The following is a 12,373-nucleotide window of genomic DNA, read 5'->3' on the forward strand; positions in this document are numbered from 1 at the left end:
GGAAAGCATAAATATCTCTGAATTCGTATAGTTTATTCAAGTGGTAGTTTAAATTTTTTATTTTGCACCTAATCAAAGAAAAAGAAAAGCTAGCTCACTGTTTGGTGTACATGTACGTGCTCACACGTTTGCTTATATTTATGCAGTTATGATGTTGATATTTTCCTTATTTTTTCCTCCTCTTTCATCAAATGAAGTTTTTATTTCACGACTTTGAATACTAATCATCCTAATTTGTTTCTTTAGTTGCATGCACTATTCAGGCTTTAAACACCTGCATAATGTGAATATTTTCTTTTCATGAAAAAACATAATGTGAATATTTTCTTTTCATGAAAATACAAAATGTGAATAATTTCTTGTTTGTTCAACTTTTACCTGGCACGTTGCAGTCATGCAACCAGACTTTCTGTTTGACCTGGACTACTATTCCATGGTTAACTTGGACATATTAGGCTGGCTGTTGCGCTAGTACAACAGTAGTCTCATAAATTTGTTTAATTTATAATCACATGGTGCCATCTTGTTTACCTTTTCAGCGATGCTTCCACCAGCGGACTCTCAAAAACCTGTAGAAGGTCTTCGTGCTCGAGTTATAGGACTTTTTATGGCCTTCTTCATGACGGTGTTGATGCTTTTCCGCTCAATTACATGCCATGTAACCAAGAAATTACAAGATTCATCGACTGTGGAAGACCAAGATGGTCAAGAATTTACTTTTGATGCTAGCGCTAAAGAGGACTTTCGGCCCCTTTCACCTACTCCAGCTTTTACAGAAGCTCAACTGCTCTCCGTTGTTCTCAAGAGATTGGGTGAACTTGAAGACAAAGTAAATACGCTTCAAGAAAAGCCATCTGAGATGCCTTATGAGAAAGAGGAATTGCTAAATGCAGCAGTTTGCCGAGTGGATGCCCTAGAAGCTGAGTTAATAGCAACCAAGAAGGTAAGCGTTTATGAAGTTCCTCTAAATAAGCAAGGAAACCTTTTGTTATTGCTCCATCCAGAACCTGCATTTTAATGTGCATTTTTTCTCTTTTTATGATTGTTCATCTGGCAGTTCTTCTTACATAGGGACTTACTGGTTTAATTAATGTAGTTTATAGTTTGAAATATTGTTGTGGCAGTTGTCTGTATGAAACACTTTGTACTGTTTGTTAATCCCTAAAAGAATTTTACATAAGGAGAGAGGAAAAAGGGTTAGGGGTGGTTGGTTTTACTTTTGCTGGTGAGAGAGATTTTATTTTGCTGGGTGCAAATGCCAGTGTATGCATTTTATTAAATGATGTCTTGTTGAAAGTAACAGTTCTTTTTTTCGTATCACAAACATCTTTTTTCGTGGTTCTTGAGTCGATAACTCCTTCCCTGCTTGTTTCTGGTTGAACAGGCATTACATGAGGCTTTGATGAGGCAAGAGGAACTTCTTGCTTACATTGACGGTCAAGAAGCTGCCAAGTTCCGGGTGAGTTCCTGTTATATTGCATGGTATTTGAACAAACATCAGACTAGGACTTAGCCTAATTAGAATTTGAAGTTGTTTCAGCAATATGCAAATCTTTTTACTTGCTGAGAGAAAAAACATATTAATTAGAGCACACGTGCATTTTCCTCCTATTAAGTTGGTGCATTATAATTTTTGCTTTGGTGCTGATTTTCATCCACAATTCCTTTTTCTGCAGAAAAAGAAGTTTTGCTTTTAAGATGAAGATGCCTCAGGACGTCGATCTCGGATTTTCATCTGTGATATCCAAATGAGATACATATTTATAATGTATGTGTTGGCAGCACTCACAGTATGCGTTGAGTGCTTTTTTTTTTTTTTAATCCTCTGTTCCATTTGCAAAATGAGGGGCACAATTTCTCATAATGTGAAAAGTTATATTTTCTGTAAGTTTGTTTTTGACATACTGAACATTTGAAAGTGTTTTTATTCAACAATCACTAATACTTGAGCAATGGAACATTTCTCCATCTAGGTGAATTGAAGTGAAACAATGAAGCTAAAAGAACAAGTAAAGCAAACAAAATAAGGAATAAAAGAGTAGAAGAGGTTGATGGTAAAAGAAGAGAACAAAGGCAAACAATGATTTATATGGATTTGCAGAAGTAAATTTTTGCCAAGTCTTCTCAGTAACTCATCTTTGTATCTTAAGTACAAAAGCTAACCTTCTTGATTCTAAAGCTTTATCAAATCTTACCAAGAATAAGGAGGACAAAACAATCTAATGTGTCTAGTGAAAAATGTTGCTGCCATTGGAAACAACTATTGTAATTTGAACAAAAGCAAACAGCAAACTGCTTTCATTTTTATTTACAGAAAATACAAGCCGATGTATAATGTGCCATAATATACGGCATTTACAATTAGAGCTCCATAGGATATATGGGTGAATGTAAATCTCGCAGGTAATGTAAAAAATATTCAAGTGTTACAGAGTTAATTTTACAAATATTTGAGATCATTCAAACAGCCTTTTGTTGGGCAAAAAATCACCATCTCTGCATCTATCTAAAGAAATTCAAACAACCCTATAATATTTCCAATCTGTTTCAAATTTTTTGAAGCTTTTGCGCTTAGAAAACAAAGAACTTCTTCTTCTTCTTCTTTTTCTTCTCAAGGGCGGATAGGAGCTCTTGTTGACGAACAAGTGCTTCTTCAAGAGCCTGCCAGTTAAACGTAAAATATATTAGCACTCTTACTCAAATCTTATTCCACAATAAAACTTCTCAATCACATCATCTGGTCCCAAATATTAGTCGTTTTGGCAAACTAGATTTGTTTCAAAACATTTGACGTTTTAGAAAAACAATAGGAAGTCACTATTCATTACCTGAGATGTTTAAGGAGAGATACGGATAAGTTAGACAAATACTCTTATAATTAAGTCTAGTACATGTCATTTTAAGGGTTGAGCAGAAACATTAAAAGACAGATAATACCTTCTTGGTAGCAGAAAGCTCTTGCTCCAAAGTTTCGACCCGGTTTATGGCACTGTTAAGCATTTCCTCTTTCTCAGGTGGTAAAGAAGAAGGTTTATGGCTAAGAGTAATGACCTTATCCTCGAGCTCTTCCATGCGTTTCATCATGCTAATATAATCTTTTGTGGAGATGACATGTCCATTTAACTGAGGCTGTCCTTTAATTATTTCAGCACTACACAAAGAACCAGCCAAGAGGGTAGCATCTGTAAGTTTTCTTGGCATGTTCTTAGTCATCCGAACCAGTGTCACGATGCCCATGACTAAAGTCATCACTCCACTGAATACAGGGTTGCTAAATCCTTCGGGCGATTTACAAGTATCGTGCACAGGGAAGAAATCTGTAGATCAATAGAGGAATACAAGTTAATGTTGCAGAATGAAAAAAAATTTAGTTATTTGAATCAGCAAAACATCAGCTATGGAACGAGAGTGTTAGGAAAATGGATATTAGGTACCAACTCAACCTCAAAAGTTAGCTCATAAAGTGAAGATTAACCAATACCATATAAGGAAATTTAAACACTTAACGACAAAATTTAGAAGCGGCAATACAAAAGTGTCTAAGCGGCATGCCCAGGGTGGACATTTGGAGCGCGTGAGCTAGAATCCTTATGTCAGCTTGGTTGTTCAAAAGACTGTCTCTTTACCCCTTGCATCTTCATCTTTTCGAAAGCCCTCCCTCCAAACCGGACGTGAGGGTCTCCCCTCATAAACAATATAACATGAGGCCTAATATTGGATAAACCTAGAATTGAGATGGATTTGGCTCTAATACTATGTTAAAAAAATGAACCTTAGACTAAGTCAACCACGAAAGTTATCTCATGAGGTAAGGATTGTTCAAGACCATATAAGAAGGCAACGACACATTTCTTCAACCAATGTGAAACACTTAATAATGGGCGAATATTGTACCTTTAGAATTGGCAAAGTTATTAGCTTTTACAGCTTTATGCCAAGTTGCATCAACAGCCTTGTCCACGATAGGGATATCAAACTGAAAATTAAAACCAAAACGTAGAATTCCGTTTAGGGTATAGTAGAGGATGAATCACTTGTATTGCAATACGAAAACCATAGAAGTATTAGAGAAGTGAAGAAGCTGAAAAAGCTACTCTTCCTGTTGATATGTAGGTAAAAAGCAAAATTGCATTAACTTTACTTTTTAGTCTAAAAAATTGTGGAGGAAGAAATAACTTACTTCCTCGCGGACAGGGGAAAGATAAGCCACATTATCCCTTTGAACGTGGGGAGAGTCAGTTCCTTTTTTAAATGAAGTGTTCTTCTTTACATTCTGCAACATTGAGGGACTTCATTACTCATCTGATATATTTAATCACTTCATATTATATGAAGAATAAAAGTAACTGAGAAAAACAGCAGACATGAGAGTATACACACCTTGGCGTTGGCGTTGTCATCCTCTGGGATGGTTTTCTCATCAAATGAGACCACAATTTTGTGTGAGCAGCATTTATGCTCACCATTGCGAACCATCTGACATCAAATCAATCACAGATCTCAGGCATGTCAAAGGAAAGTGATACTACTGAGCGATAATGTGCTGTCAGTCGACAGATAACGTATTAAAATTACAAGGTTGGAAGTTACCTTCATTATTTCTGGATCATTCCACGGGCCTTTATCAGAAAGCATGCATCCTCCTTTGTCAGCACAAGTACATGTGCCACCTAAGAACTCTGGTAATTCGCTGGTAAAACGCAGTACAAGCAAATCAAAATTAGGCTCCATGCGATAATCTAATCAGCAATGCACAATTTCACCTTAAGTAAAGAGTAATTAAGTACTACTAGAGTTACCTGGCATCAATTACTTCAAGCAACTTGCTTTGGTATTTATTGCCTAGAACCTAGAAGAAAGAATGATACTTCTGTTATTCTAATGAAAATGACAGAAGCAGTGCTTGGAAGTAAGCTGATTAAGGACTTACATGGATCTTTTGAGTGGTCTTTGGGTCAAGGAATGACTTGACAGAGTTCCACAAGAGCCTGAATCCTGAACCAGCATTGATGATGTACATACGGCACAAGCTCTACACAGCGGATAAATGATTCAATTAAACAAAAGGACTTGAAAAAACTCTTATTACCATATGAATGGCTGTTATGCAAGGCTTCAGCTGAGTGAAAGAGAAAGAAGTACCTCAGGATAGTTGTTGCCGTCAATAGCCTGGAGGCGTTGAATGAGATCCCTTGCTGACTTGTTGAAGTTCTTAAGTCCCTGAGGCATTTGTAGATTAGATTAGTAACCCGAATAATAAGGGGATCTTTACACAAATAACTGGCCGGATTATTTTTAGTTTAAGCAATTTGGTGGGCGGCTATTTAGGTTAGTTCTTCAAAAATAACCCAGGTTATCTGATACAACAGATTAAAATAAAGGGAACGTAACATTTTAACACTGTTAGTGTATATATAAGTTAAATCCTTCTAATTTTAGTAGTTTTGAGATCCAATCATACCACTCCTTGGACATCAAGAATGGTTGTGCTTGTGTCAATATGTCTTTTGGCTGCAAGTGAGCAGGCTGGCATTTTCTCGTTAATGGTCCTCTCGAACTCCTGTACGTGGTACTTGAGGTATCGGTCCATTGTTGTGGCTTGCAATAGTTTGACAGAATCTACTTGACCAATTCTTTCAATGTAAACTGGTCTCCCTTCCTTGTCGACTCCATGATGCCCTTGAGGATAGTACTTTAGGACTTCTTCCTTTTCCTTGAAGTCAAAGTCCTAATAAAGATGTGCAAAAATGCATTGATCAGTTCCTAAAAATGTTATATATTATATAGTTTTTCCAGCAAATTCTCACTAGCATTTTCAATATACCTCCATTATGGTGTCTGCACCAAATTCCCTCCTCCACTGAAGCATATCAGCCCACATCTGCTTTGTTTTCTCAATATCGAATTTTCTAGCCTTCAGGAACCTGTGTACATCAATCATAATGAAAACATGTATATTTCGAGAACAGGTCCAAATTTATCCCTCTACTAAAATATCTTAATTTTGCTCTTCGTTACACTTTAGAGCCATGCATTGTCGTTAGCAAATCCTCTCGTATTTGCCCTTCAACGGAGTTCCAGCATGGGATCCAGGTTTCAAAATACTTGGAGAAAAAGGTACAAATTTATCCCTCTACTTTTGAATATGGTTTCAAATTATCCTCCGTTTCTCCGCGTGGGATAAGGACAAATACGAGACGATTTGCTAACAACAAGATCATGAATGGCCGCAAAGTATAACACAGGGACACAAAATTTAGATATTTTGTCTAGTAGAAGGATATCTTTTTACCCTTTTCTTATATAAAACATCCCCTTAGCATGGAAAACAAAGGTATATTTCTATCATGTACATAAGGAAATGAGGATTTTTGGTTACCTTAGCATCAAATGATAATCGTCATGTTTTGCGGGAAGTAATTCGTCAAGGATAAGTGCTTGACGGAAAGCATCAACTGCCTTTAATTCCTCGGCATCATGTTCATCCTCAAAACCAACAGACATGATTCTGCTGTGTCTGCGGCCCCTCTTTGTTAGAGAATTCCTAAACTTGGCTGAGGCATTAATTGCCGCTTTCTTGATAGACCCAAGCCTAGTCTTCCTCTCATCCTCATCCATGTCAATCTTTTCTAGACCTGTCAAATATGCAGATACATATATTGGCTTAGAAATCAAGTTGACATAGCTTTTACAGCATAGCCATCCGCAGAGGATAACTGATATGCAAGACATAGACTAACAACAAACAAACTGGGGTTGAAACTTATGGAACTTTTGCATATTATGGAAAAAAAAAACATATGACAGGATCAAGGATGCCGTGGTGGGAAAAGTTACCCAAACTACCTGTGCTCAATGGCGGAGCCACAGTGCCTGTTACGGGTTCGGCCGAACCCAGTAGCTTTGGTTCAAATCATATATTTGTCTCAAAATTTAGAACCCAGTAACTTAAAAGAATAAGGATCCCGAAACCATAAACTTAAAAATATTGGCTCCGCCTCTGTGCTCAAAGGCGGAGCTAGGTGGACACAAGGGGGTAACTGAACGCTCTTCATCGAAAATTATACAATGTAAATAGGGAAAACACGATATGTTTTGCATATACATAAATTGTTGCATCTCCTTTGCATAAGGGAAGATTATAGTGTAGTGACAAAGGTGATTCAAAAATTTGTTTTAGGCTATAGGAAAATCAGGTGGTCTTTTTACATTTTTGAATCCCCTTGTTATAATTTTTGGCTCCTCCACTGCACGTGCTGGTGGAAGATAACATATATCTGGTAGAATAATCGAGGTGTGCAAGTTGGCCCAAATACCATAGTTATTTAAGAAAAAGAACAAATGCTTCAAGTACATAACTAACAAAGAACATGAAGATGGATAAAACACCAATTTTGTGTCAAGATTAAGACTACAAATTAAATACAGCACACGGTTAATTAAAAACTTACTTGGCCTGTGTGGTCTTTCAAGAGGTCCTGATTTATTGTCACTCATGATTGAATTACGTTAGTTGTCTGAGCACAGGGAGATGATCGTCAAAATTTGTCACAATTGGAGTTTTAATCTTCCTACACCTTTTCAAGTAAAAAAAAAAAATGAAGTCAGAATAGAAAAATATTTCAAAAGCAAGAAATTACCAGTTGAACTGAAACAAAGATTTCGTTCATATTCAAAACAAATGTAGATTCATCAATATAAGTAGTCCAAAATGCAACGACAAACATAAAGTGAGCAAATTAAAGCAAAACAAACATGACCAATTTTAATACAATGGGGGTTATATATACTTATAAATTTTGGTCATGTGGATGCGGTCTATATTCAACGGGTTCAATTAAACTCATTATTGTCAACATGGAAAATAGATATTTATGTGAAAACTACTAAAATGCTAACAAATGTCTGAATCAAAAAAGTACACTATGTTCAATGCTAAGAAACTTAAATTGACCATCATATTTAAATCATGAATCGGCTTCTAGTTATATACCATGGCATTAACGTGATGAATCCAAGAAATTCTTGAAGAATCAAGAAATAAGAAAGTAATGTCAATATTGATGGTATAACATGGAAGAAAAAACGAAGGGAAAAAAAGGAGAAGAAAATGAAGAAGAGAATGGAGAATATTATTACCAGTGACATGAGTGGCAGGGACATTTGAGAAAATAGGAAAGGAGTTGTGTTATATAACATCCAATTAATAGTCAATCTCCGAAAGTATTGGTGTCCCAATAACTTAGCTAATGGACAAGCGCTAATATTTCTTTAATTATTTCTATTTTTCTAATTAATTAGAAAAAAAAAAACCATAAATACGCCGACACCTATCATTAATATTCTGGTTCTAAAGATAGAATTTAACATGGTGATTTGGATAGAGAATTTGGCAATAATTACTGGCAATTTAAATTTCTGAATTTGACGAGGTCTTAACACAAGTCAAAGATACAGCTTAGTTCTTTTCTTCTTCGTGTTTTATAAACGTAGTGCGAAACCACTACTATGTTCATATTATAGGTACATCATACAACTAACATTTTTTTAAAATTTTAATATCATTGTCTTAATTTAATTTTTACTAGACTCGTAAAACTTCTCAAAATGTTCCAAAGATGTAAAATATGATATGTAGTGAACACAAAGCTTTATTAATTTCCAAAATGTTTTAAATTTTAATGTCATTGTCTTAATTTAATTTTTACTAGACTCGTAAAACTTTTCAAAATGTTCCAAAATGTAAAATATAATATGTAGTGAACACAAAGCTTTATTAATTTCCAAAATGTTTTAATAATGCTTATGAATTATCATGTCTCTATAATGTTAAATTTGGTTCATGTGAGGACAAACTTGTAATATATATATATATATATATATATATATATATATAACAATAAATTTTCCATTATTCTATACCTTACATGTGAACAAAATGATTGAAATTCATAATGCATTGTAGATTGAGAATTATTGAGAGATTGGTATAAATGCATATGGGGGGTGAAAGGTGGATGGTTGTTTCCATTTTGTTCCATAAAATACTCAAATTAGTTAAACGGTCAATTTTAATATCTTGTCCAATGAATTTTAATAAATTGATGATTAAAAAACCACAATTATCTAGCTTAATTAGATCACCTCAAGTCAATTGTCCATGAATCTAACATTATGCTGCTCCACTAAGAGGTGTTGCAAGCTTGCAAACTGTTGGCAAAGGGGGAGATAATTATCTTTAATTGTATATTATAATAGTTACATTATATATATATATATATATATATATATATATATATCCTTATATAACAACACTTCACTATAAAAGCTAAATTTTTCCGGAATCAAAGTTTATGTTCTATTATAATATATGTTTTATATAACAATAATTCGCTATAACAGCCAAAAATATCTGGACAAACAAAGCTGTTATAGAAAGGTTTGACTGTATAGGATTTATGCTCTAGCTCTAAGTGGCACCAAAGTCTATCATAAATTTTTATTATTTAAAATTGCTCTACAACTACAAGAATATTCTCATACAAAAGGGAAATATTAGAAGAAGAAGTTTTAAAATGTCAAACAGAGAACTGGATGTGAAAGAGAAAGGAGGTTGACTCTATTTGGTGACTATACCGTACAACACATCTTGATCAGGCAATTACTTGTTCTATTATTTTCCATTTAAACAGTTCACCTCTACAAAGTTATTTCCTTCACTTTGAACACTGTTACTTTCCAAAAGTAATTAAAAGTCTATTCACTTAATACAAAAATGAATTGGCAGCTGGAATCGGTCAATTTCTAACGAGGTAAAGCCATCAGTTAATTGAAATTGGTAATTATTAGGGTAGTAATTAGTAATTATACGACCTACACAGTATTGTAATTACGGCGACTTATTTGTTTGTCATAATGTAATTACAATATAATTATAAGTGTACTGATCACGCCCAACTATGCCTTATAAAAAGGACTCTGCGGACGTTGCAAATATAACCCGAGTATTACGCCCAGGGTCGAATCCACAGAGAGTTAACCTATCAACCACTATCTTCAGACCCACTAATTCTTCAGAACCAGCTTCCCAAATATTCAAATCTCAGTTGAATGTTCTTTAACAACTACGCTTGCAAGTAACTAAATAGCTGTAAACTAAACTAATAAGGTTGTAAACAATTATGATAAAAAGCTAAGGCAATGATTTCCCCTATTGATGGAATCCCTTCTGTTTATGCTCATACAAATTTACCAACACATCTCTATCAATCATGAACGCTAATCTTACCGTAAATCTCTCCCGAGCAATCATAGTAATTTACTATTGCACTCTCCCGAGATACACTAGCTTACTTTATTTAGCACGATTCACTTTAGATTACACCCAAGGCTTCGTTATCCCTAATCCCGCCTTTAAACCCGCAATTATAGATTCCTCTAATAATCTAGGAGTGGTGTTGTTCAACAATACCCTAAATATGCACTCTTTTCCAAGTTATGCACACTAAATAGGCACAACTAATTGAGGATTCTGTCAATTAACTACAACAAACACGAAGTTGAACAAATAGAGATTAAACTAGCAATTTGTATTCACATAAACAAGAAGTTCATCACCCAATAGGTTCCATCAAAACCTTAGACAAGGAATTTAGCTACTCATGGCTATGGGAAAATAAACTAAGATAGAATTCATCATAAAAATCAAAAGTAAAGAAGAAAGATGTTTGGAGTATTCTCTCACAATGGTTTTCCTTGCTAAGAAACCCTAAAAATCAATACCTGCTCTCTTGGGCGAAGTATAATGTTTTAAATAGGGTTTAGGTCTAAAAATCCCGTATTTGACACTTTGACCCCTGAACTTTTCTGCGCCTGCCGCGGTTCTGCCGCGGTCGCGGTAGAACCGTGGCCAATCACCCTCTCTGAATCTCTAAAGTTCTGAAGCTGCCTTCCACCGCGGTTCTGCCGCGGTCGCGGTAGAACCGCGGCCAAACCATTTTTCTGAATCCTAAGGGCTGGCAGGGCGTAGCTTCATTGGGAATTTACACATTTGGCCTCTCTTCTCCAATTTTGACTCCAAAACTGCTCCTTAGCCTTCCTTATACATATATCACCTGCAAATCATAAAAAGCACATAAGAGCATTTTGTTATCACTTTTGGCATTAAAACTACACAAGAAGGTGATTATTTAAGGTGTGATTATAGTCAAATTCACCTATTATCAGGTACTGTTTAGTTGCTCAAGTACAATTACATAGTTAAATAAAATTTTAAATATAAAATTATTTATCAAAAATTAAAAGTTAAGATTTAACATGTATACGTCTTTATAAATAATACTAAATTTAACATTTAAGATAGATGTTGTTTCTTGAAAGTATATTAATTACTAATCATATATTTATAATTAATATTGTAAAAATAATTAATATATTCTTCAAATTACTAACATTTTACTTTAGTAAATTATAAAAATTAAAACTACATATATTGTAAGAACATCATGGATTGCATGCTTGATAAAATGATTAATATTTATAAATATCATGCCATAATATAACTAAATAGTTTACGAAAAAATAATCTATCAAGTAAAAATGAATGGCATGCAATCTGAATTAATAAGTGAATACTACTTAATCAAATAAAATAGACTCAAAAATATAACATAAATTCAAAATTCAAAAAAAATTGACATAATACTCTTGTGTAAAATTATAACATAACATAAAATAAGTTTCAACATAATTTAAGCAAATATGATTCAAGAGAAAGGGAAAACATAAATCTATAGCCTCATTTAACAATGACATTCGACTTTGATGACATTGTATGGGTCAAAATCGAACTAGAAAAATTCGACACGGGAAGACGATTGTCGTGAGTGACCTGCAAATCAATATGGGTAGTTTGGCTGAGGTCGATCAGTGACCAACAGAACAAGCCGCTGAGTGGTTCATCACGGCCGAGGTCGAGCTGCATAGATAAAAGTAACGGCTAGTATAGCTTTGGAACCTTCAGAGGGAATATTCTATTGAATATTCCCTCTATTTGTACCTTTTAGGGTTCTTTGGGAATATCCCATATAAATAGCATGAGAGATAAAGCAAAAGACATGTAATATTATATATGATAAGAACACTTTTGAAAAGTAAGCTTTCTAGATAAATACAAAGGATAACTTTCTCGAGAGATTCGATCTTTTGGATTATCATTGTCATTTCCACCAAATCCGAGAAAGTGCTCAACACTTTCTTATATTCTTGCCATTCATCATTGTCGGAAAGAGGAATCATTCATCTCATTCAATATTGGGTGAATCTTCCTCCTTATTTACATTTATTGCCATTGATTATTATTTAATACTTGATA

General features: G+C 34.5%; 2 protein-coding genes across 4 annotated transcripts in view; one reads left to right on the forward strand and one right to left on the reverse strand.

Annotated features, from left to right (window-relative positions):
• Positions 1–1,953, forward strand: part of LOC109217896 (phosphatidylinositol/phosphatidylcholine transfer protein SFH8-like) — a 6,405-nt gene extending 4,452 nt beyond the window's left edge. For both annotated transcript variants that reach the window (XM_019382189.1, XM_019382190.1), the window contains exons 13-15: positions 540–943; positions 1,385–1,459; positions 1,677–1,953. In XM_019382189.1, the coding sequence (XP_019237734.1) occupies positions 540–943; positions 1,385–1,459; positions 1,677–1,697 (500 nt within the window). In that variant the 3' untranslated portion in view covers positions 1,698–1,953. The remainder of the gene's footprint in view (positions 1–539; positions 944–1,384; positions 1,460–1,676) is intronic.
• Positions 1,954–2,269: 316 nt separating this feature from the next.
• LOC109217897 (phosphatidylinositol/phosphatidylcholine transfer protein SFH12-like) lies at positions 2,270–8,224 on the reverse strand. Of its 2 annotated transcripts, none has more exons than XM_019382191.1 (14): positions 8,140–8,224; positions 7,452–7,577; positions 6,380–6,635; positions 5,825–5,924; positions 5,462–5,728; positions 5,143–5,220; positions 4,931–5,032; positions 4,800–4,849; positions 4,591–4,690; positions 4,381–4,476; positions 4,181–4,273; positions 3,895–3,976; positions 2,938–3,317; positions 2,270–2,661 (listed from the first exon to the last, which is right to left on the reverse strand). In XM_019382191.1, exons 2-14 carry the CDS (start codon positions 7,495–7,497, stop codon positions 2,572–2,574), a joined length of 1,740 nt encoding a protein of 579 aa, XP_019237736.1. In that variant the 5' UTR covers positions 7,498–7,577; positions 8,140–8,224; the 3' UTR covers positions 2,270–2,571. The 2 variants fall into 2 exon arrangements, with proteins under 2 accessions (XP_019237736.1, XP_019237737.1); XM_019382192.1 differs by lacking the exon at positions 8,140–8,224 and adding an exon at positions 7,994–8,066.
• Positions 8,225–12,373: the final 4,149 nt, after the last annotated feature.

The sequence above is a fragment of the Nicotiana attenuata genome, unplaced genomic scaffold (genome assembly GCF_001879085.1).
Source record: "Nicotiana attenuata strain UT unplaced genomic scaffold, NIATTr2, whole genome shotgun sequence".
Classification (NCBI taxonomy): Eukaryota; Viridiplantae; Streptophyta; class Magnoliopsida; order Solanales; family Solanaceae; genus Nicotiana; species Nicotiana attenuata.

What these genes read in the sequence shown, in the direction of transcription:
- LOC109217897 (XM_019382191.1), bottom strand. Translation starts at nt 7,497, where the DNA reads ATGAGTGACAATAAATCAGGACCTCTTGAAAGACCACACAGGCCAA. An exon ending in GATTATCATTTGATGCTAAG is followed by an intron (nt 5,925 to 6,379) that starts GTAACCAAAAAT and finishes TGATGTACACAG; the next exon opens with GTTCCTGAAGGCTAGAAAAT. An exon ending in TTTCCCCTGTCCGCGAGGAA is followed by an intron (nt 3,977 to 4,180) that starts GTAAGTTATTTC and finishes TTTAATTTTCAG; the next exon opens with TTTGATATCCCTATCGTGGA.